Here is a 19,151-nt window from a genome sequence, read left to right on the forward strand (position 1 = left end):
CTAATTATTTACTATTACTACTTGTCTTTCTGTCTCTGTAGAAGGTAATCTCATAAGGAACAGGGAGTTTGTCTAGCTTGCTCGCTGTTGTGTCCCCATGACCTGGAACAACGCTTGAATCACAGCTGCTAGGTGTTAAATATTCCTTGAATGAAGAGATGGATGAAAGTCAAATGACTAAGGTGTTACTTCTATGCCCTGCACCTTCTTGCAGCAAGCCTTCCTCTTAGGAGAAATAAGCAATTGGCCAAAGTGCCCCCCCATTGCAGTTGCTAACTACCAAATTTGCATGATTATTACTACTAACGATGCACGTTTACATTGGGGCTGCATGATTTTCCACGCAGCTTCCTATTTTTATTTTGGATAACCCCCTCAAGAACATTCTTCCATTTTATGGAGACCCCAAGAGGTGGCACACAGTTGAGCCAGTCCTTGGTCCTCATTTGGCTGCAGAACCAGTGATATCGATGACTGTTCTCGCTAGGCACCCGCCTCTTGCAAGGGCTGGAAGCGATCACCCCGGACTCCTCTGGCGCGCTGACTCTGACTGGGTCCTCTGGTCTTCTGGACGTCAGTTCCTTGGCTGAGGGGCTTCCCTGATCACCCTAAAGGGGGCTCCGTGACCAGGCACGACCACGTCCGCAATGCCTAGGACCCTCTTACGGCTGCGATCCTGGGCCACCGGGTCTTCGCTCAGCGCTTGCCATGAGTCTTCGTCTCCACTGCGTTCAAACACATCGCCCGCCACCACCACGGTGCCCAGGGCCGTGCCCGCCACCACCACACTCACGTCCCGCTGGCCCCCATGGCCCGGCGTGGCCCACACCTCGAGCCCCGGGCCCAGGCGCAGGGGCAGCTCCTCACCCAGCCCATGGGGGAGGTAGCGGCCCCCCGGGAGGCAGAAGTCGTGCGAGACCAGCAGAGCCGCCGTGGGAAAAAGCCCCAGGTTCCCGATGTGATCCGAGTGTCCGTGGGTGCCCACCACGAGAGTCACGTCTCCGGGGGCCACGCCCTGCCCCGCCAGGGCCCCCAGGAGCGCCTCCCGAGCCCAGGGGCCCCCAGTGTCCACGAGGATGGGCCCACGGGCCGCCTCCTCCAGGGCGGTTTTCGCCCCACCGCCCTCGGGCGGGGCCTCTCGGTGGCTGGAGGCTGAGCCCCAGGCCTGAGGCAGCACGAGCGTCACGGAGCCGTCCGCCCGGACCGCGTCGTCTACCCCGTCGGGCTCCGCGTAGCCCTGCAGCAGGACCACCACGGAGTAGGGGTCGCCGCGCACCAGCAGGGGCGGCTCCCCGCGCAGCGGCTCGGTCCGCACTAGACCGCTCATGGCAGGATCCGGACAGCTGGAAAAGGGAAGCGGGGCTGTGGGTGACCGTCCAGGGCCTTGGGGTTCCCACAGGCGCCCCACCTTCCAAGTCGGTTCTCTGCCACCCCGCTCGCACCCTTAGATGGTATCCCCCTCCCGTAGTTTCCCCTCAGCGTGAACCCGCCAGTCCCTCGGTGTCTTCGGCCGTCGCCACACTTGTCGTGCGGTAGGTCCTCACCCATCACCCCCCAAAGGGCATCCTCTTTATTTCCCTCATCCTGACCCAAGCCTTGAACGTCGCCTCGTCGCTACTCCTAATCCTTGCCGCACTCCAAGGGAAGACCGGCCCTCGGAAAAGCGCGCGAGATCTTGTCCTCTGCGAGATCTTGTCCTCTGCGAGCTCCCGTAAGCCCGAAGTATGGTGGCCGAGAGGCGCTGCCGCACGCTGCTATTTAATTCCGGGGCGTTCTCCCACACGAGCCGAGGGGGGTTGCACAGACCCGCGCCTAGATAGTTATCGGCCCCCCCACCCCCCCGCCGGCCCCTGCCAGCCTCCCTGGACTGCAAACTACAAAGCACCATTAGCTTCTAACAGCCGGCGCCCAACGGCCCTGTTCTCTGGGCGCTGCTACATCGGCCAGGTATGACGTGTGCAGGGCAGCTGTTTGAAACTACGGGCCCGGCTGATATTTAAAAATATTTTTACTAGCGATTAGAAAATTTGGCACCTGTGAAACTACATGGTGGGCCCTCGGTGAAATCAGTATGAAGTAGACAGATATCTACCCCCACCTAACTTAACATCGCTCCTCATTAGTGTCCCCTTCTCCGGTTTGTTGGCTTGTAGCCTCCTAGACGCAGGCAGTGTGCATAGGTCGGAGAGAATCAATGTCCATGCTGGAGTTTTTAAGGTCTAAAACAACAGACCCCGAGAGCAAAGTGACTCCCAAGACCCTCAGCTCCAGTGCCTTCACTGACCTTTGGTGGGGTGGGGAGTCCTAGAGAGATTTAAAGGGGAAAGCCTTCAATGCCGTCATCACACACACCTGACACTTAAGGGGCTAGATGGCAGGCAAAGGACTCATCTGTTGGAGCAGGCCTTCCACCTACTGCTCCTTCCTTTGTTGCCATAGCTGTGCCATGCTGCACCACCAGGATCCTGCCTGAGACCAGACAGGAGAGAACAGCTATAAGCTCTGGGGTGGGATTACGCACACATACACATACGCCCTTATGTGGAGCAGGGGGACCTTAGATTTCAGAAGGCTCTTCTCCATGATTCCTGCTCTTCCTGGGGACTCAAAGGCAATGGTCAAAGATCCTCTGGGTCATGCTTGGAGTGCCCTGGGGTGTTGATCATCTCTTCCTCTTCCTCCTCCTCCTGATCTTGCTCTTCCCCTTCTGTTTTCTCTTGCCCATCCGTGATCTTTTCCTTTCCAGTCCAAGTTTCCTGTAGACACGCTAGGTTGGGTGATAAAAACCGATTCAGTCTTGTGTATTTGCAAACTATATCAGTGTTACTGTTGACAAATAGTTGAAATAAAGTGATAACAGATGAAAAACCAAACCAAAACAAACAAACAAAAAACCGATTTAGATATTACTCTGGGGGGTAGAGGAGGTTGTGGCCTGGCAGGTAGTGGGCCAGCCCCACACACTTACCAGTTTCAGCACCGGGGAGCACATGACCTTCACAGAGAAAATGCTGTAGGGGCTGCTCCTGATGGTGGAAGTACCAGTCTCCTATGACATCTTCGAACTCCTCCAGCATGGTCTCACACTGATCAAGTGGAAGGGTCAGAAGGGAATCTAGACTGCTGGGCTTTGGAAACCCTCCCCTCTTCACTCCTGTCTGCCCACCCCACCTTGGAGAAGCAGGTAGCCAGGAGACTAAACTTGGCTTACTAGATGTGTGATCCTTATTCATTCAACAAACATTTACTAGAACCTGTTCTGCCAAGTAGGCTATTAAACTCTGTGTCTTGGCTCCTTGCCTAAAAAATGGGAAATGGTAACAGTACCTACCACATGAGGTTGTTTTGAGGGTAAAATGAGGCAGCAGCTGGAAAGTATGCGGCCCAAGTCTGGCACATAGTAGGTGCTCAGTATGTGGTCATAGATATTATTAGCCTCCATTATTACTCCTATAATAATGCTCAGTCAATGACAGGGTCCTCACTCTGCCCCCTTCTCTGTGCTCAGGTGGATCTCCCAAGAATCTAGGTCTCCCATCAGGTTCCTTTCTCATTGCCCTGGGCAGTGCAATATCCAATCCTACCTGCTTCTTGAGGAACGTGACTTCCACACTGGGCTCGTCCCACAGCTCCAGAGGGATCCCCAGATCCACCTTCACCCCCTTCTGCACCAGACCTTTCAGTGTTGCCATGGTCTGACTCTGACCCTGAGAGACAGGAATTTGGGATCAGCCCAGCTCACTGCCCCACCCACCCCCCTTCCCCTTTCTGCCACAGCAGCACTGTCAACTACCAGGGACTGAGAGGTGGGCTCCATGAGGGTGACATGAGGGAGTCTAACAATGGAGAGGGGACACACTCCAGAACTGGAGGGAGATGGGTCCCAGGGATCCCTGTCATTTCTGTAAAGGGGAAGGCTGCTCTAGGGAAAAGTCTGACCTTGGCATATCTCAGTGAACCCTTGCGCTCAGCATGAACACTGTAATCCAGGATCCTCTCACACAAATTCTCCAAGGCCTCTTCCAGCCTTGTCTCTCTGTGGGAGGAGGGGAAACAAAGATTTCTTGGATGCTGTAGGAGCTCCCAGGGCTCCCCCAGGGGTTGGAAGGTAGAGGAGCACCAAGAACTCACGAAACACTGTAAGGGACGTGTCTCTTTCTCTTGCCCGTGTCTAGCACCTGCCCCAGTTCCAGCACTTCTCGAGATCGGCCAGTGCGACTCAGCTCTTCCTGTAGCTCCAGGCTCAGCAGCTTACACACTACATGTCCAAAAGGATGTGAAAGACAGACAAATATTCCAGCAACTCATTCTGTAGATGAGCAAAAGCAGCAGAGCCTAATGGTTACAAGTGCAGACCAGAGCCTGACTGGCTAGGTTAGAATCCCCTGACTCAGCCACTTAATAGCTATGGGGCAATTCTGCTGTGCCTTGGTTTCTTCATCTCTAAAATGGAGATAACAATGTAGTAGAACCTCCTTTGTAGGGGTGTGGTGAGGATTAAGTAAATCAACCAATGTAAAGCCCCTCGAATAGTACCTAGCATATAGTGAACACTGTGTAAGTGTTTGCTTTTATTCTGCAGTTATGTATTGAGCTCCTATATACACGAGACCAATAAGGCCCATAATTCCTATTCACGGGACATTGCTGATGTAGTTGGGGACAGATAAAAAATGATGACAATGTGGTATGATGGGCTCTATGCTAGAGGTTAATAGAGATTTAATCTCTTTAGGAAATGCAAAATTCATTCAATGGTCATTTGACTTCCTGCTAGCTTATGATTCCCTTAAGGATGAGCATTGCATATGTTCCACCACTGTCTTCCATCAACTAGCACCTGACCTGCCCTGAGGTGGGTCCCAGGAAAGGGAATGGCCTATACAGAAGTGCCAAGCAAAGTAAACCCAGAGCAAGTAACAAAAGTGCCTAAAATGTTCCAGGCACTATGCGAGGACTTCAGAGACACAGGTACTCCTTCCCTCCAAGGGCTTACAATATAGTGGGAGGTGACAAAGGAAGAAGGCTTCCAAAGAAATTGACATCTCAACTAAGTCTTTAAGAACCAAATACAGAAGGGAGAGGGTTTTTCCAGGCAGAGGGAAAAACAGTGTACTAAGGTAAAGAGGTGCAAGAGGATAAGGCAGGCTCAGTGATAGCTGAGTTTAGTGTGGCTGACGGATGCGCACGTGGAGGATGGGAGCTGAGGTATGGAAATGTGAGAGAGGTGGACGCCATACAACAAAGAGACTTAGATGCTGTGCCAAAAATGGGTGTATTCTAACCACAATGGGAGGCCTGCAGAGGTGTTACAGAGAAGACTGACAGGACTGGGCCTATAGAAGTAGTGACAGGAGGAGAGGTGAAGTTAGGCTCAGGTCATGCAGGGTGGAGCAGGGTGAAGGGAAGAAGAATCCAGGGAAGAATTAAAGTCAGGAAACCAACACACTAGGGAGCCAGGGCACTCAATGGCCCAACTCTGAAGTGTTTCTTCTCAGCTGCCCCCCTGTCCCATCACCGCCCTCATGCAGCCACAGAAGATGCTGCTCACAGTAAAATCCAAAAGTACACACCCTCTGCAAAGCCTCAAACGTAAGGGGAACCTCCTCCACTTATGTGGCCGCCTCTTTATGAGCTTCAGGGGCTTATTCACGTACCCCCAAAGCCCTCCCCAGGAGAGCGTGGGGCCTGTAATTTGAGAGCGTCGCTGCATGGGTGGAGCAGAGGATATCCACAGGTATGAGCCTCACACCCCCCCCTCCTGCAGGCTCCCCAGATTTAAGTTTAGTGTCATGGGGGAAACACACTTAAGATGCTCAGTAGAGTGGGTGATCCGGGGCACAGAGTCTCTCAATTACAATTCCCACAGATCGCTTGGGGCTACGCTAGCAAGAAAAAAGCGTACTTCCTCTGGATGTCTCATGGGAATTGTAGTGCCACAGTTGTGGGATAGCGCTATGTGCTCCTCCCCCCCCCCCCCCCTTCGAATTCCGCCAGGCTCCACCAGAATCTCCCTCAGGTCTAAAAGGAGATTGTCCGGCCCAGACTAAAGAGATGGGCAGAGAGGCAAATAGGAGCCATTCCCTTTAGATACCTTCGCATTTGCTGGGCAAGCGTTCTGTGTCATCGTCCTCCTTCGACGTCCCAACCCAAGCGCCGTACACAACCAAAATGAAAAGCAGCATTCCCAACCGTATCGGTCCCATGACAAAGTGCTGTCAACACCAACAAGCCCTTGCCTCAAACCAACTTCGGGAAGGCAACGGGCCCTTTAAATTCCGAAGGGGTCGGAGGGAACGTCCACCCAGTCAGGCTTGAGATGCGCACGCGCAGTCCCGATTCGGAAGGGGGTGGTGCCTCATTGCGCTGCCCGCAATCCCGCCTCGGGTTTTGTGGCGCCTCCTGGGTCCTGGCCGCTGGGTAGTGAAAGAATAAACTGCAGTAATTGCAGCAGGAGGGTGTGCTCCTTGCTCGTAGACAGAAAAACTCATTTGTTTATACCACTTCAGGCCGTGAGCATAGGAGACTCATTGCAGCTCGGGAAGGGGCAGTGACTCCCTCTCCTTCTCTGCCAGGACCTGCTCCCGAGAGGGGGCGGGGCCAAGATGGCGCCGAGCGCCGGGTGAGCGGCGCTTTGGCGGCGGTGAGAGACTTTTCCTGCGTGGGGCGTTCGGCTGGAGGGGGTGGGTCTGAGTGCTTCCCCGGAGTGGGCCCCTTGAAGGGCCTGTGTGGGAACCTGGAGGAGGACGGTGGGTTGTGTGTCCGTGCGCGTAGGGACTCCGTGTGTGCATGTGTCTTTGCATTGAAGGATGTTGGGGGGATGAGGTGGGCTCTCCGTGCCTTCTTCCCCGCGCTACCCCATTGCTTGGGGGACTCGGCTCTTCCTTGCCGGGGAATCGACTACACCCACGTCTAGCTCAAGTTAACCCTCTTCTGTGAAGCATTCCTGCCGACTCCGCTGACCTGAGGGCTCCTGAGGTCGTAGCGTGTTTTGTGAGCCGTTACCGGCAGAGGGTATGGAGGGTGTTGAAGGGTGAGAACTCGTCAGTGACCTGGGACACGACAGCGTTCTGTATACCCAGCGCCAGGCACGGAGTACATGTTGAATAAATGTGTTCCCGGAACACGAAAACAACGGGACGAGGAGACCAAACCCTTTCGTCCCCGTGCTCGGCCCTCGGCCCTCCGGCACGCCTCCGTCAGCGCCCCGCAGTCAGTCCTAAACACTTTGGACACTACTCTTCCCAACGCCAACGTCAAGCGAGCCACTCTCCTTTTGGCCACGAAGCAGGTCCCAAGCTTGGGCCTAAATCTTGTTCATCTTGATAGTAGTGGTACCGCGTATTTATTGAGCACCTGCATCTCTAAGCCTTATAATTCACTGATTTATTCAACAAATTATTTACTCAGTACAGTGGCTCAGGCACCAGTGTGGGATCCTGTATACGTTGGTGAGCATAACAGATTTCTGTCCACACAGTAGGGGGTGGAAAAGGAAGATGTGGTGGTGATAGACAATTAGGAATGATGCGGTATACATTAGCAGATGTTAAATGTCTTGGGGAGAGAAAGCAGAGTGGGGTTGGAGTGTGGTGGTAAGTAGGGTGTTAGGAATGAGCAGCCAAGCTGGCATCTGGGGCAGAGCATTCCAGGCAGAAAGAAGAGAGCAAAGCCTTAAACCAAAAGCTTGCCTGTGAGGTTTGAATAGCAGGAGGACAGTGGAGCTGGATCAGTGTGGAGAAAGGAAGGAAAGCAGATCAGAGATGTAATGAGGTGAGGGCAAATTGTGAAGGCCTTAGAGACTGTAATCAGGATTTTCGATTTTAGTCTGGTAAATGGGGAGCCATTATAGGGTTTTGACCAGAGAAATGACCCAATCTGATTTACATTTTGATGGAATCACTCTGGCTGCTAGGTTGGGATAGATGTGGGGAGCAAGGGTGGACGCAGGAAGACCTTGTCAGGAGACCCTAGAAGTTAGTCAGGTAGGAGGTAATGGTGACTTGGCTATGCAGTGGGAACAGAGGAATTGGGTTGGATCACCTGGCCAACGTGAGGGCTCAATGAAGAGAGTGCCTGGGTAGATGGCTTTGCTGTGAAGATGAAGAAAACTGGAGCAGGTGGGGAGCAGGAGATCAGGAGTTCAGTTGTAGAAGAGATTTTAAGTCGACAGTTTGATATACAAATATGGTGTTAGGAAGAAGGTTCTGGGCTGAGGATATAAACTTGGCCACCATCGGCCTATAAGCAATATTGAAAATTGAGGGTAGTTGGGATCCCTGGGTGGTGCAGCGGTTTGGTGCCTGCCTTTGGCCCAGGGCGCGATCCTGGAGACCCGGGATCGAATCCCACATCGGGCTCCCGGTGCATGGAGCCTGCTTCTCCCTCTGCCTGTGTCTCTGCCTCTCTCTCTCTCTCTGTAACTATCATAAATAAATAAAAATTAAAAAAAAAAAAAAAGAAAATTGAGGGTAGTTGACATCACAAGGGAATAAGTGTAGCTACAGAAGAACACCAAAGACCGAGCCCAGGATGCTCCAGCATAAGGCCATGAGAAGAGGAAAAACTGCTCAAGGAAACCAAGAGGAGGGTGGCCAGTGAGGTAGGAGGAAAGCCAGGGGAAGACAATGGAGTCAAGAGTTTTCAAAAGGGAGTAGGTAGCTATAGTGTGTGCTGCTGGTAGGTCAGGTATGATGACAATGGACCATGGACCTTGGGTTGGGCAATGTGGAGTCATTCGTGACCTTGAGCAGTTTCAGGGAACTGGTGGTGTCAAAAGCCAGCTTGAAGTAGGTGCGAGAGGAGAGGAAAGGAATTAGAAAGTTAAGATAACTCTTTCAGGGAGTGTGGTTCCAAGGAGGAGCCGAAAACAGGGTATATGTTGGAGAGAAAGAAAAATGAAGAAAATACTGTTTTATATTTGTAATTGTGGTGAAATACACATAAGCTCACCATTCTAAATCATGTGAGGCGTACAGTTTAGTGAGATTAAATGTGTTCACATTGTTATACAACCATCACACCATCCCTCCTTCCAGAACTACTCATGTTATAAAACTGAAACTCAGTTGCCATCAAACACTAACTCCTGATTCTGCCCTCCGCTGGGCCCAACCCAGTTCCACTTTCAGAACCTATGAATTTGGCTCCTCTAGGAACCTCATATAATTGGAATCAGACACCATTTGTCCTTTTGTGGCTGCCTTATTTCACTCAGCATAATGTCCTCAAAGTTCTTCCATGGTGTAGCATGCATTGGAATCTTCCTTTTTAAGGCTGAAAACTTCCATTGTATGCATAGACCAACATTTTGTATTCTTAAGATGGGAGGAATAACTGCATTTTGTAGGCTGGTAGAAATGACTAATTCCTTAGGTTGAAAACTTGATGGTGGTGCAGGGAGGTGGAAGCAGTGTTGGAGTTGGTGAGGGGCTGGAGCACCTCTAAAGTAACAGGTGGGGGTGCCTGGGCGGTGAAGCATCCGACTTTTTTTTTTTTAAGATTTTATTTATTCATGAGAGAGAGCGAGAGAGGCAGAGACACAGGCAGAGGGAGAAGCAGGCTCCATCCAGGGAGCCCGATGCGGGACTCAATCCCAGGACCCCAGGATCACGCCCTGGGCCAAAGGCAGGTGCTCAACCACTGAGCCACCCAGGGATCCCAAGCATCTGACTCTTGATCTTAGCTCCTGTCTTGATCTCAGAGTGGTGAGTTCAAGCCATGTAATAGGCTCTGTGCTGGGCATGGAGCCTACTTAAAAATATCTAAAGAGGTGAGAAGGCAGAGGATGTGGGTGCCAGTGCTGTTAGGTTGGTGAATGTGAGAGTCTGTGGAGGTCTCTTCTGATGGCCTGAAGTGAGGGGGAGAGGAGATGTCACTTAGGACAGAGAGAGATGGGGTACATGGAGGTGTGGTATGATTATCCGGCAGTGTGTGCGGAACCATTGGAGGTTCACAGCTACAAGTGTAAAGTGAGAACTGTTTGGGATGGTTGTAGGTTTTTGCATCATGTTCAGTTGTACGGGTGTATAGGCTCCAAGTGGGAGTGTTGTATTTAACTGTGACTGCGTTTGCATCAAGCACGAATAATGGTATAAGAAGAGGTAGGAGAGATGAAGGTATACAAGAAACAACCTTAGGAAACAAGGCCTTTCCACATTCCACATATGGGGAAGAAACCCAGAGCTGGGAGAATGGGAGTACTTGGCTCAGGTAACCAGCTACGGAGTCTAGGGCCAGGATTTCAATTGAGGCCATGTCTATTCTACTGTGCACAGCGCCCAGCACAGAATCAGAGCTCAGCACATTGTGTTGAACTGGATCGGCTTGCCACCTGCTTCTGTTACACCCACTGCTGACTCACATTTCTTTTCCTTTCTTTTTTTTTTAATCTCTTCTGCCTATCCCATCCCCCTGCCAGGGTCTCCATCTCTCCACCCCTGGGGTACCACTCTCTGGAGGAGGGCAAGAGGGGCTCCAGAATGGCTGAGGAGAAGAAGCTGAAGCTCAGCAATACGGTCCTGCCCTCGGAGTCGATGAAGGTGGTGGCTGAGTCGATGGGGATCGCACAGATTCAGGAGGAGACCTGCCAGCTGCTGACCGATGAGGTCAGCTACCGCATCAAGGAGATTGCCCAGGTAGCCTGACCTGCCTCCCCAGCCCTGCATCATATCCATATGCTGCCGGGGGCCTCCTTCTTCCTCAAGCTGTCAGACTCAGGTCCTTCTGTCTCCCACCCCCAGGATGCCTTGAAGTTCATGCACATGGGGAAGCGGCAGAAGCTTACCACTAGTGACATTGACTATGCGCTGAAGCTGAAGAACGTCGAGGTGATGGGGACACGTGGGACTGAGGTTGGGGGGAGGTGGAGGGGCCGGATTGTGAGATCCATCCTCCTAGATACTGCATTTGCCGTCAGCCATTCATCCTCAGGCTCCCTATCATCCCAGTGTCTCTCTCTTTCCTGATACAGCCACTGTATGGCTTCCACGCTCAGGAGTTCATTCCTTTCCGTTTTGCGTCTGGCGGGGGCCGGGAGCTTTACTTCTACGAGGAGAAGGAGGTTGACCTGAGCGACATCATCAATACCCCTCTGCCCCGGGTGCCCCTGGACGTCTGCCTCAAAGGTTGGGGATGGGGAGAGCAAGGTGGCCGGGAGGAGGGAAACTCTGAGATCACTGGCAAGTTGCAGGAAGTGGGAACAGGATGGAAAACAAATTCCTAGGGTGGAGTGACTCCTTAGGGTCCTTGCCCAGCAGTTGAACTTGACACCTTCTTTCCTCGCAGCTCATTGGCTGAGCATTGAAGGCTGCCAGCCAGCTATCCCGGAGAATCCACCCCCAGGTAATCTTGTCCATGCCCAGAGTCCCCCTCTCTCTATCTCCCCTCCCCTCCCCTCTCCTTCCTTTCCATCCCCTGCCACTCTCATCACCCCCGCTGTGACTGCTTTGCCACCAGCTCCCAAAGAGCAGCAAAAGGCTGAGGCCACGGAACCCCTGAAGTCAGCAAAGCCAGGCCAGGAGGAAGACGGACCCTTGAAAGGGAAAGCTCAAGGGGCTGCTCCAGCTGATGGCAAAGGTCAGTACTGCTAGGCCAGGCCTCTCCTGGCTCCTGGCCTAAATCCAGATGGCCACCTGTGAGGTGGCTGAGATCTGGGCAAGGAATGAGGGCCAAAGGGCCCAGGTGGGAATTAAGAAATCTGAGAGGAGCCGGGCCCCAGGTCTCACTGGGTAGGGAGCATAGGTTTGTCTAGTCTGAAGCCTCTCCTGGAGCTTTTGTTTTCAAACCTGTCTTCCCAATTCACACAGGGAAAGAGAAGAAGGCACCGCCCCTGCTGGAGGGAGCCCCTTTGCGGCTGAAGCCACGAAGTATCCACGAGTTGTCTGTGGAGCAGCAGCTGTACTACAAGGAGATCACTGAAGCCTGTGTGGGCTCCTGTGAGGCCAAGAGAGCGGTGAGGCCCCACTGACCACCTGTTTTTACCCTGGGGTTCCTTCTCCTGGAAGTCCCACGAATCCCTTCCTGATTGTCTGCCCCGTCACTCACTCCTTCTCCTGCAGGAGGCACTGCAGAGCATTGCAACAGACCCGGGGCTCTATCAGATGCTGCCACGGTTTAGCACCTTCATCTCTGAGGGGGTGAGAGGACGCAGATGGCCAGGACCCAGGAGGGGGCTCTGGGCAGTAAGAGGGAAGTGGGGGAGCTCCTCCAAGGGTCTCACTGCCCCCTTGCCTCCCTCCCACAGGTCCGTGTGAATGTGGTGCAGAACAACCTGGCCCTGCTCATCTACCTGATGCGCATGGTGAAGGCCCTGATGGACAACCCCACTCTGTATCTAGAAAAATATGTGAGCGGTCCTGCCCACCCACCTTTCCATCCAGGGTTGGGGCACCTTGCTGCCACCAATAGGAAGCCATTTATCAGAATTAGCCAAATTGCCACTTCTCGCCTAGGTGCATGAGCTGATTCCAGCTGTGATGACGTGCATTGTGAGCAGACAGCTATGCCTGCGGCCAGATGTGGACAATCACTGGGCACTCCGGGACTTTGCTGCCCGCCTCGTGGCCCAGATCTGTAAGCATTTCAGCACAACCACGAACAACATCCAGTCCCGTATCACCAAGACCTTCACCAAGGTGAGTGAGAATGAGGGGTGCAGGGGTCCTTGCGGGGCTCAGTTGGTGGGGTGTCTGGCTCTTGATTTCAGTTCAGGTCATGACCTCAGGGTTGTGGGATCGAGTCTTCGTGCTCTGCACTCAGCAGGGAGTCTGCTTGAGATTCTCTCTCTCTCCCTCTGCCTCTACACCCCACTCCCTCAAATAATTAAATCCTAAAGAATGAGGAGCATAAACAGTTTCAAATCTGTATCCCAAGGTGGTGACTAGGACAAAGAGCTTCAGCCAAGCCAAAGGCGGGTCCATGGGTGAAAGAAAAGGACACTGAAAACACAGGGCAGAGGGATGGGACCTGAAACTTGGGCCACATCTGTAATGTCTTAATGATCCACAACAAAAGCGTGTTCATGAGACTTGGTCCTTAACAGTTAGCCTCTCGGGCCCCTTTACCCAGATTTCTCTTCCTTCCCCTTTACAGAGCTGGGTGGACGAGAAGACTCCATGGACCACACGTTATGGCTCCATCGCAGGCCTGGCAGAGCTGGGACACGATGTGAGGCCCTGGCTTGGCGGGAAGCACTGGGGTATCCTGGGGCCTAGTGGGCAAGAGCCCCCCACTGGGAGACCCTGTGGTGACCCAAGGCTCCTGGCTTCTCCCCTTACTTTCCAACAGGTGATTAAGACTCTGATTCTGCCACGGCTGCAGCAGGAAGGGGAGCGGATCCGCAGCGTCCTGGATGGCCCTGTGCTGAGCAACATCGACCGCATTGGAGCTGACCACGTGCAGAGCCTCCTCCTGGTGACCGGAGCCCCCCTCCCTCCCTGCCCTCCCCCATGTTCCCACCCTTCCCCTACACACACAGAGGTACAGTGTTCAGCCAGCATCGCTTGTCTTTTATTCACTCATCCCATTTTTGCCTCATATATTCAGAGTTTAATACTGTTGGGTAGATGGAGACCAAGGCACCAAGAGATTAAGAAAGAAGTAAGAGGTCTTAACCCTCAGCCTATGTCCCCCGGACTGGGCTGCCCCCAAGGTTTCTGCATCCCTGTGCGCCATTCTGTGCAAGGTGTCCCCCTATAGACCAGCCACCCCTTAAAAACCACCAGCGTATTCAGCACGTTGCCCCATTACACCAGTTGGTGCTTGGGTTTTCCTCTCACGCACACTGCTGTCCCAGGCATCTGGGACACACAGAAATACCAGGCACTTTCCTTTCTCAGCCTTCCCTGGCACACTTTCCGAGGGTCCCAGCCTTTCCACCTACCGGCTTTCCTTTGCTTTCTCTGCAGAAGCACTGTGCCCCTGTTCTGGCAAAGCTACGCCTACCACCTGACAATCAAGATGCTTATCGGGCAGAATTTGGGTCCCTTGGGCCCCTCCTATGCTCCCATGTTGTCAAGGCCCGGGCCCAAGCTGCTCTGCAGGCTCAGCAGGTCAATAGGACCACTCTGACCATCACTCAGGTCAGTGATGGGTAGGAGGGGTTTGGTGGAGAAACATGCAGGAGGGCGGGACAGGGCCATGGTTCCCTTCAGGGCAGGGACTCACAGACACAAGCTTGGTTTTGTAAAACACAGGGTCCTCTGAGCAGTGTTGGCTGAGTCTGGGCCCTCTTTAGTGAGACCTGCTGAGGAGCAGCAACAGGTGCCTTTCCTTGCTCTTAGACCTTGATGCTTTCTTCTTGCAGCCCCGGCCCACTCTGACCCTCTCACAGGCCCCTCAACCAGGCCCTCGAACCCCTGGCTTGCTGAAGGTCCCCGGCTCCATTGCATTGCCTGTGCAGACACTGGTGTCTGCGCGAGCTGCTGCCCCGCCTCAGCCTTCTCCTCCCCCAACCAAGTTTATTGTGATGTCGTCATCCTCCAGCGCCTCATCCACCCAGCAGGTACTAGGAACCATGTAGGACCAGGGAGGGTGGGGAGCATGACCAGGGTTACCTCCAAGTACCCCGTTCCCTCTATGCCCAGAGAAAGGAGCTGGAAGGGGCATTTCGAGAAGGCCCACAAGGCCATGGCTGCTTGTCCTGAGCATGGCGCTCAAGTTAGCAGCAGCCTCTAGGCTCCTAAGGACCTCAGCATCATCAGCTGTTCCTCTGGAGCAGGTGGATCCTCCCCCATGCAGTGTCTTTTCTTTCTACCCCCAGGTCCTGTCCCTCAGCACCTCAGCCCCCGGCTCAGGCTCTACTACTACCTCTCCCGTCACCACCACGGTCCCCAGTGTGCAGCCTATCGTCAAGCTGGTCTCCACGGCCACCACTGCTCCCCCCAGCACTGCGCCCTCTGGTCCCGGCAGTGTCCAGAAGTACATCGTGGTCTCTCTTCCCCCTACAGGGGAGGGCAAAGGGGGCCCCACCTCCCATCCTTCCCCAGCTCCACCCCCATCCTCGGCCCCCTCCCCACTTGGGGGCAGTGCCCTGTGTGGGGGGAAACAGGAAGCTGGGGATAGCCCCCCTCCAGCTCCCGGGACTCCAAAAGCTAATGGCTCCCAGCCCCCTGGATCTAGCTCTCCTCAGCCTGCGCCTTAATGCTGTCACACATCTGCCAGCCTCCTGTCCCCAACTCTCTCTCTCCCACATACACACACACACGTATATATGCTGGGTGGAAGGAAGTAATAGTTTGCTTCCTCCATGTTATTATTATTATTATTATTTTTTAGATATTGTACAGCCAGTTCCTCAGAATAAAAGTTTGATTTGTAAGTTCTGATCCACCTCGTACCTTCCTGTGTCAGGTACCACAGGAAGGTCAAACTTGTGGACCAGGACTGGTCTCCTGGCCTCTCAGGACTCAGGACTCTTCGGCCAGGTCTGTAGCCACAGGCCAGAAGGGGAGAAAAAACACCCATCATCCTCCATTCCACGGACTACCATGTTTGCTGCCCATGTCCCCATCTGGAGAGCCTCAGATCCGGATGACATAAGCATCGCTGTGGCTCAAGTGTCGCACCCACTTGTGGGGGCTGGTGCTGCCACAGGGTCTGAATGCCAGCCTGAGGAAGCGAACCTGGAGGCCTGAGCACGTGTGCCGGGGAAGTTCAAAAGAGAGGCTGGCGGGGCCCAGGCCCAGAGGGGCCGTGGCAGAGTGTCCCTGGCCAGGAGGCCCAGGGAGGCCTGGAACATCCATCTGTAAGGGACAGAGGCCAGGGAGGCTCACCGTGAAGAGGGACAGGCTGGGGCTTAATGTGGGGTGGAAGAGAGGGTCTTAGAAAGTCAGCAGCTTGTACCTGGAAGAGGCCCGACAGCTGGGAGCCACCTTGAACCCGAGGCAGGTCCCAGCGAAGTGCTCCCTCCCCCAGCTCTGCTTTCTGCTCAGGGCCACTCAGCTCCTGGGACAGGCTGCAGTTTGAAGGAGACAGGCACTGCGCTCAGCCCCAGCCTTCATGAGGCAGGCCAACTCCCTACCTCCCCAGTCCACTCCGTGGCTCACCCACTAACCTGACCACCCCTCGTGGCAAGGGAAGGTGCAGCCTGACATTGAGAGCTTGGCTACAAAGGAAAAAGGAAGAGAGTCAGCCCCCGGAAGGCAGGGACTCGTTCCCACTCTTAATGTCACAGCTGGGGCTCAGCACAGTGCTGCCCCATCCTCTTCCCAAGCCCTCCTGCCTCTAACTGAACAGGATTCCGAAGCCAGTGGATGCATCTGCAGGTGGGAGCAAAACATATGTGAGCACTGTGTCCCACCCCACAGAACAGAACCAGGCTTGGCCAACCCCCACTCATACCTCTTTGGGGGCAGGTCACATCGTAACTTCAGGTAAACCTGGAGCCTGGGTAGAAGGGCACAGTACTGTTATGCACTGGCAGCTCACCATCCCTGCCCGGCGCCTCCATGCTGGGTGGGTCGTGTCCCAAGCAGTGAATCCACTAAGGGCTGAGTCCCTGTGCCAGGAGGGCATCTTTTTCTGACTTCGGCCCTATTACCACCCCTCCTCCACAATGAGTTTGGGGAACATCTCTGTATCAGCTTAGACTTCAGAGCAGTTGCAGGACAGGAAAGTGGTCTCACCTGCCTGAGCCTCGGTCCCACTGCACAGAGGGGAAGAGCCTGAAGGGGAGCGGGGAGGGGAGGTCGTCTGAGAGTTGGTACCGCATCACTGTCAGCTGAGACCAGATAGGAACGGAGATCAGTTTGGTCTCCTCACCCCTGAACTGCCTCCCTTCCCCGTGGTGGACAGAACATGCTAGGCCAGCCCAATCCTGACCTCGCCCTGAGGTGGCTGCAAGCGCAGAATTCGATGAGACTCAAACTCTTCCAGAAGCACCGAGCTGTGAAATGAGACCTCGTCCACCCGGATTCCTGGTCCATAACCTGGAAGGAGAGAAAGTCTCTTCCTCGAACCCACATGGGAGGGGTGAACACCCAGGGGAGAGCCGGGGGAGAACCTGTCTCTGTGTTCCAAACAACTTCTGGCAGTGACCTCTATGGAGGAGAGCAAGACCTACTTCTCACCTCTCAGTTCTGACTTCCCCACACAAAATTCTTCTGTCAGGCCAATGCGCATCTCTGTCAGAGGAAAGAATGTCAGAAAAGGCTGCCAGATACCACCATATACAGCACTGAGGAGCTGTCTGTCCCAAGCCCCGCCCTGGGACTTCTCACCAGAGCCACTGGGAAGAAAGCTCTTGAGCCGGATCTCTCCCTGCACGTCTACCTTCAGCAGTGAGCCCTAAGAATGGCACAGAGGTCAATCCCCAGGTGACACAGCCCCTGCTCCCAAAACATTTCCCAAGTGCCATCTGTCCTCAGTTCCAGACTTGGGAGCCCAAACTTACATTAGATGCTATCAGCACAGACAGCCTCTCAACCACATCCAAAAACACTTCATTCTTCTGGCTCTGAGGAAGAGAACGGATTTGGACACTTGGAGGCTGAACAGCCTGTGTTCTAAAGTGGACAGGCAGAAGGGACAGGGCAGTGGAGTCTAGGACCCGGGGGGGGGGGGGGGGGACACACGGGTAAGGAAAGGGATTATCCACATTTGAGGAACACCAGGCTCTTGGTCTCTCGTGTCCCAGAAGAAAAATCAGAGGATCTGAATCCATCACGCCCCTGCTCACCTGGTCAGAGCGGCTGGCCAGGACCGGGCGGCTGGCTGCAGTGCTGGGGGCCACTTTGCTCTGCTGTGTCTCAGCCCCAAACTGGAAAGCACCCAAAGCTATGATCTTCAGGTTTCACAGTACCCACCAGCCCTCCTCCTCCTATTTCCCTCAACTAACCAAGCCAACGCTGCTGAGGTCAAAGAGGCTGAAGGGCTTGCTGACCACAGCCTCTGTCTGGATGAAGTTCCTCAGCATCTCCATGGATGTGGTCTGCACATAGCCATAGTCCTGTGGGCAGAGGAAGGACAGCCTTTGGGTGGTGAGTGGAGGAAAAAGGTGAAAGTGAATGGACTTAGTTTTCCCACCCCAGCCCACATTTGCAGGGCACTGGGCACTTGGGGGAGACCCCTGGCCCTCACCAGCACTTCATCCAGGAGTTCGTAGACAAGAGCCACGTTTCGGGAGATGGTCCCCTCACTCAAGGAGCCACAGTAGTCGCCCAGGAGAGTGGCCAACCTGAGAAAACAGGGCTGTGTGTGCATACCCTTCTACGGTCGTATCCCCGCGCCCAGGTGCCCAGCCCTGCCCTCCTCACCGGGAGAGCAGCTCTAGAAGGCTGAAGGGAGAAATGTTTTCTGAAGTCGTGGCTACCAAATAGAGGCCGCTGTGTCTGATGTGAATGAAATGACGGTCATCGTGGTGCTGAGGCGGAGGCGAGGAAGAGAGCGTTAGGAAGACATGTGATTAAGGACCCGCGAGACTTGCTAGCGGTGGGCCTTGGGGCGAGCCAGGCACCTCGCCCCCGCCCCGGGACCCAGCTGCCTAATGTGGAAGTGGAAGTGGCCCTGGTACCTACCCCGGACTGGCGGAGCTGCGCCCCGTAGTGTTAGCGCTCCAGAAACTGTCGCTCGGATTACTTGGCAGAACGTACCCCCCGCCCCGCCCGCGCCCCCCAGCGGCAGCTCTCAGGGAAACGGTCCTGGGAGGAAGGAGGCGCCCCCCAGCCCTCCGGGAGCCTACCCCAAGCCCCGCCGCAGGTTACCATGACAACCGGGGACTCATCTCCGGGCAGTCCCGTCAGCTTCCGGTAGAAGAGCTCGGCCACATCCCGACCGCCACTGTCCCCGCGGACTGACCGGGTGGAAGGACAGCTAAGGAGTCGGCGACACGGGCGGGCTCTAGGGCACTACTCCCACCCAGGCCTCCCGCCCCGCAGGTCAAGGATACAATCCTTGTAGATGAGCGGGTCCCCTTTGGAAGACAGAATGAAGAACTGGGAGATCATGGTGGTTGGAGAGTCTGCAAGGAGACAGCGAAACTTGGGCCTGCCCCGCCCTGCGGCCCCGGAACAAAAGGACGCGCGTAGGCTGGTCCTTTAAGAGCAATTTCTCTCGGTCCGAGCCAGCTCGGACCGCGGGAAACCCGGCGCCCGCCGCGCCCCGCCCCGCCTCTCCGCAGCTCGGGTGCCCGCGCCGCTGCCCCGTCACTCAGT

At 54.6% G+C, this 19,151-nt stretch overlaps 4 protein-coding genes across 10 annotated transcripts; 1 reads left to right on the plus strand and 3 right to left on the minus strand.

Moving 5' to 3' along the window:
• Window positions 1-315: 315 nt before the first annotated feature.
• On the minus strand, window positions 316-1,888 carry MBLAC1 (metallo-beta-lactamase domain containing 1). The gene is made up of 2 exons (XM_035717749.2): window positions 1,590-1,888; window positions 316-1,343 (listed from the first exon to the last, which is right to left on the minus strand). The coding sequence occupies exons 1-2, from the start codon at window positions 1,886-1,888 to the stop codon at window positions 575-577; spliced, it is 1,068 nt and encodes a 355-aa protein (XP_035573642.1). The 3' UTR covers window positions 316-574.
• TAF6 (TATA-box binding protein associated factor 6) lies at window positions 1,839-15,326 on the plus strand. 6 transcript variants are annotated; one of them, XM_025426082.3, is made up of 15 exons: window positions 1,839-1,947; window positions 10,421-10,637; window positions 10,743-10,829; window positions 10,973-11,126; window positions 11,287-11,343; window positions 11,458-11,577; window positions 11,808-11,953; window positions 12,060-12,137; window positions 12,245-12,346; window positions 12,453-12,635; window positions 13,093-13,167; window positions 13,288-13,413; window positions 13,908-14,081; window positions 14,306-14,503; window positions 14,762-15,326. In XM_025426082.3, exons 2-15 carry the CDS (start codon window positions 10,482-10,484, stop codon window positions 15,140-15,142), a joined length of 2,037 nt encoding a protein of 678 aa, XP_025281867.1. In that variant the 5' UTR covers window positions 1,839-1,947; window positions 10,421-10,481; the 3' UTR covers window positions 15,143-15,326. The 6 variants fall into 6 exon arrangements, with proteins under 6 accessions (XP_025281867.1, XP_048967095.1, XP_025281863.1 ...); XM_049111138.1 differs by lacking the exon at window positions 1,839-1,947 and adding an exon at window positions 6,410-6,622; XM_025426078.3 differs by lacking the exon at window positions 1,839-1,947 and adding an exon at window positions 6,412-6,643.
• Window positions 1,991-6,347, minus strand: CNPY4 (canopy FGF signaling regulator 4). Its single transcript, XM_025426087.3, has 6 exons — window positions 6,095-6,347; window positions 4,132-4,258; window positions 3,940-4,036; window positions 3,585-3,707; window positions 2,969-3,086; window positions 1,991-2,767 (listed from the first exon to the last, which is right to left on the minus strand). The coding sequence occupies exons 1-6, from the start codon at window positions 6,204-6,206 to the stop codon at window positions 2,619-2,621; spliced, it is 726 nt and encodes a 241-aa protein (XP_025281872.1). The 5' UTR covers window positions 6,207-6,347; the 3' UTR covers window positions 1,991-2,618.
• AP4M1 (adaptor related protein complex 4 subunit mu 1) lies at window positions 15,211-19,022 on the minus strand. Of its 2 annotated transcripts, XM_025426083.3 has the most exons (15): window positions 18,887-18,952; window positions 18,702-18,790; window positions 18,255-18,361; window positions 18,079-18,175; window positions 17,837-17,947; window positions 17,678-17,758; window positions 17,393-17,455; window positions 17,220-17,286; window positions 17,070-17,123; window positions 16,822-16,928; window positions 16,626-16,720; window positions 16,342-16,386; window positions 16,055-16,105; window positions 15,844-15,955; window positions 15,211-15,743 (listed from the first exon to the last, which is right to left on the minus strand). In XM_025426083.3, the coding sequence occupies exons 1-15, from the start codon at window positions 18,942-18,944 to the stop codon at window positions 15,522-15,524; spliced, it is 1,359 nt and encodes a 452-aa protein (XP_025281868.1). In that variant the 5' UTR covers window positions 18,945-18,952; the 3' UTR covers window positions 15,211-15,521. The 2 variants fall into 2 exon arrangements, with proteins under 2 accessions (XP_025281868.1, XP_025281869.1); XM_025426084.3 differs by lacking the exon at window positions 16,342-16,386 and having other exon boundaries at window positions 18,887-19,022.
• Between the last annotated feature and the right edge of the window lie 129 nt (window positions 19,023-19,151).

The sequence above is a fragment of the Canis lupus genome, chromosome 6, assembly GCF_003254725.2.
Source record: "Canis lupus dingo isolate Sandy chromosome 6, ASM325472v2, whole genome shotgun sequence".
In the NCBI taxonomy this organism is placed as follows: Eukaryota; Metazoa; Chordata; class Mammalia; order Carnivora; family Canidae; genus Canis; species Canis lupus.

Bases quoted from the DNA above. Each gene is read 5' to 3' on its own strand.
- MBLAC1 (XM_035717749.2), bottom strand. From the start codon at position 1,888: ATGGTGCTTTGTAGTTTGCAGTCCAGGGAGGCTGGCAGGGGCCGGCGG. The intron at 1,344-1,589 runs GTCAGGATGAGG...TCCCTTTTCCAG, and splicing joins AGGCGACGTTCAAGGCTTGG to CTGTCCGGATCCTGCCATGA.
- CNPY4 (XM_025426087.3), bottom strand. From the start codon at position 6,206: ATGGGACCGATACGGTTGGGAATGCTGCTTTTCATTTTGGTTGTGTAC. The intron at 4,037-4,131 runs GTGAGTTCTTGG...CTCCTCCCACAG, and splicing joins CACGTCCCTTACAGTGTTTC to AGAGACAAGGCTGGAAGAGG. The intron at 3,087-3,584 runs GTAGGATTGGAT...CCACTTGATCAG, and splicing joins TCACGTTCCTCAAGAAGCAG to TGTGAGACCATGCTGGAGGA.
- AP4M1 (XM_025426083.3), bottom strand. From the start codon at position 18,944: ATGATCTCCCAGTTCTTCATTCTGTCTTCCAAAGGGGACCCGCTCATC. The intron at 16,721-16,821 runs GTCAGGATTGGG...ATCTGGTCTCAG, and splicing joins TGCAGCCACCTCAGGGCGAG to CTGACAGTGATGCGGTACCA. The intron at 15,744-15,843 runs GTACAAGCTGCT...TGTCCCTTACAG, and splicing joins AGCTGTCGGGCCTCTTCCAG to ATGGATGTTCCAGGCCTCCC.
- TAF6 (XM_049111138.1), top strand. The intron at 10,638-10,742 runs GTAGCCTGACCT...TCCCACCCCCAG, and splicing joins GCATCAAGGAGATTGCCCAG to GATGCCTTGAAGTTCATGCA. The intron at 11,127-11,286 runs GTTGGGGATGGG...CTTTCCTCGCAG, and splicing joins CCTGGACGTCTGCCTCAAAG to CTCATTGGCTGAGCATTGAA.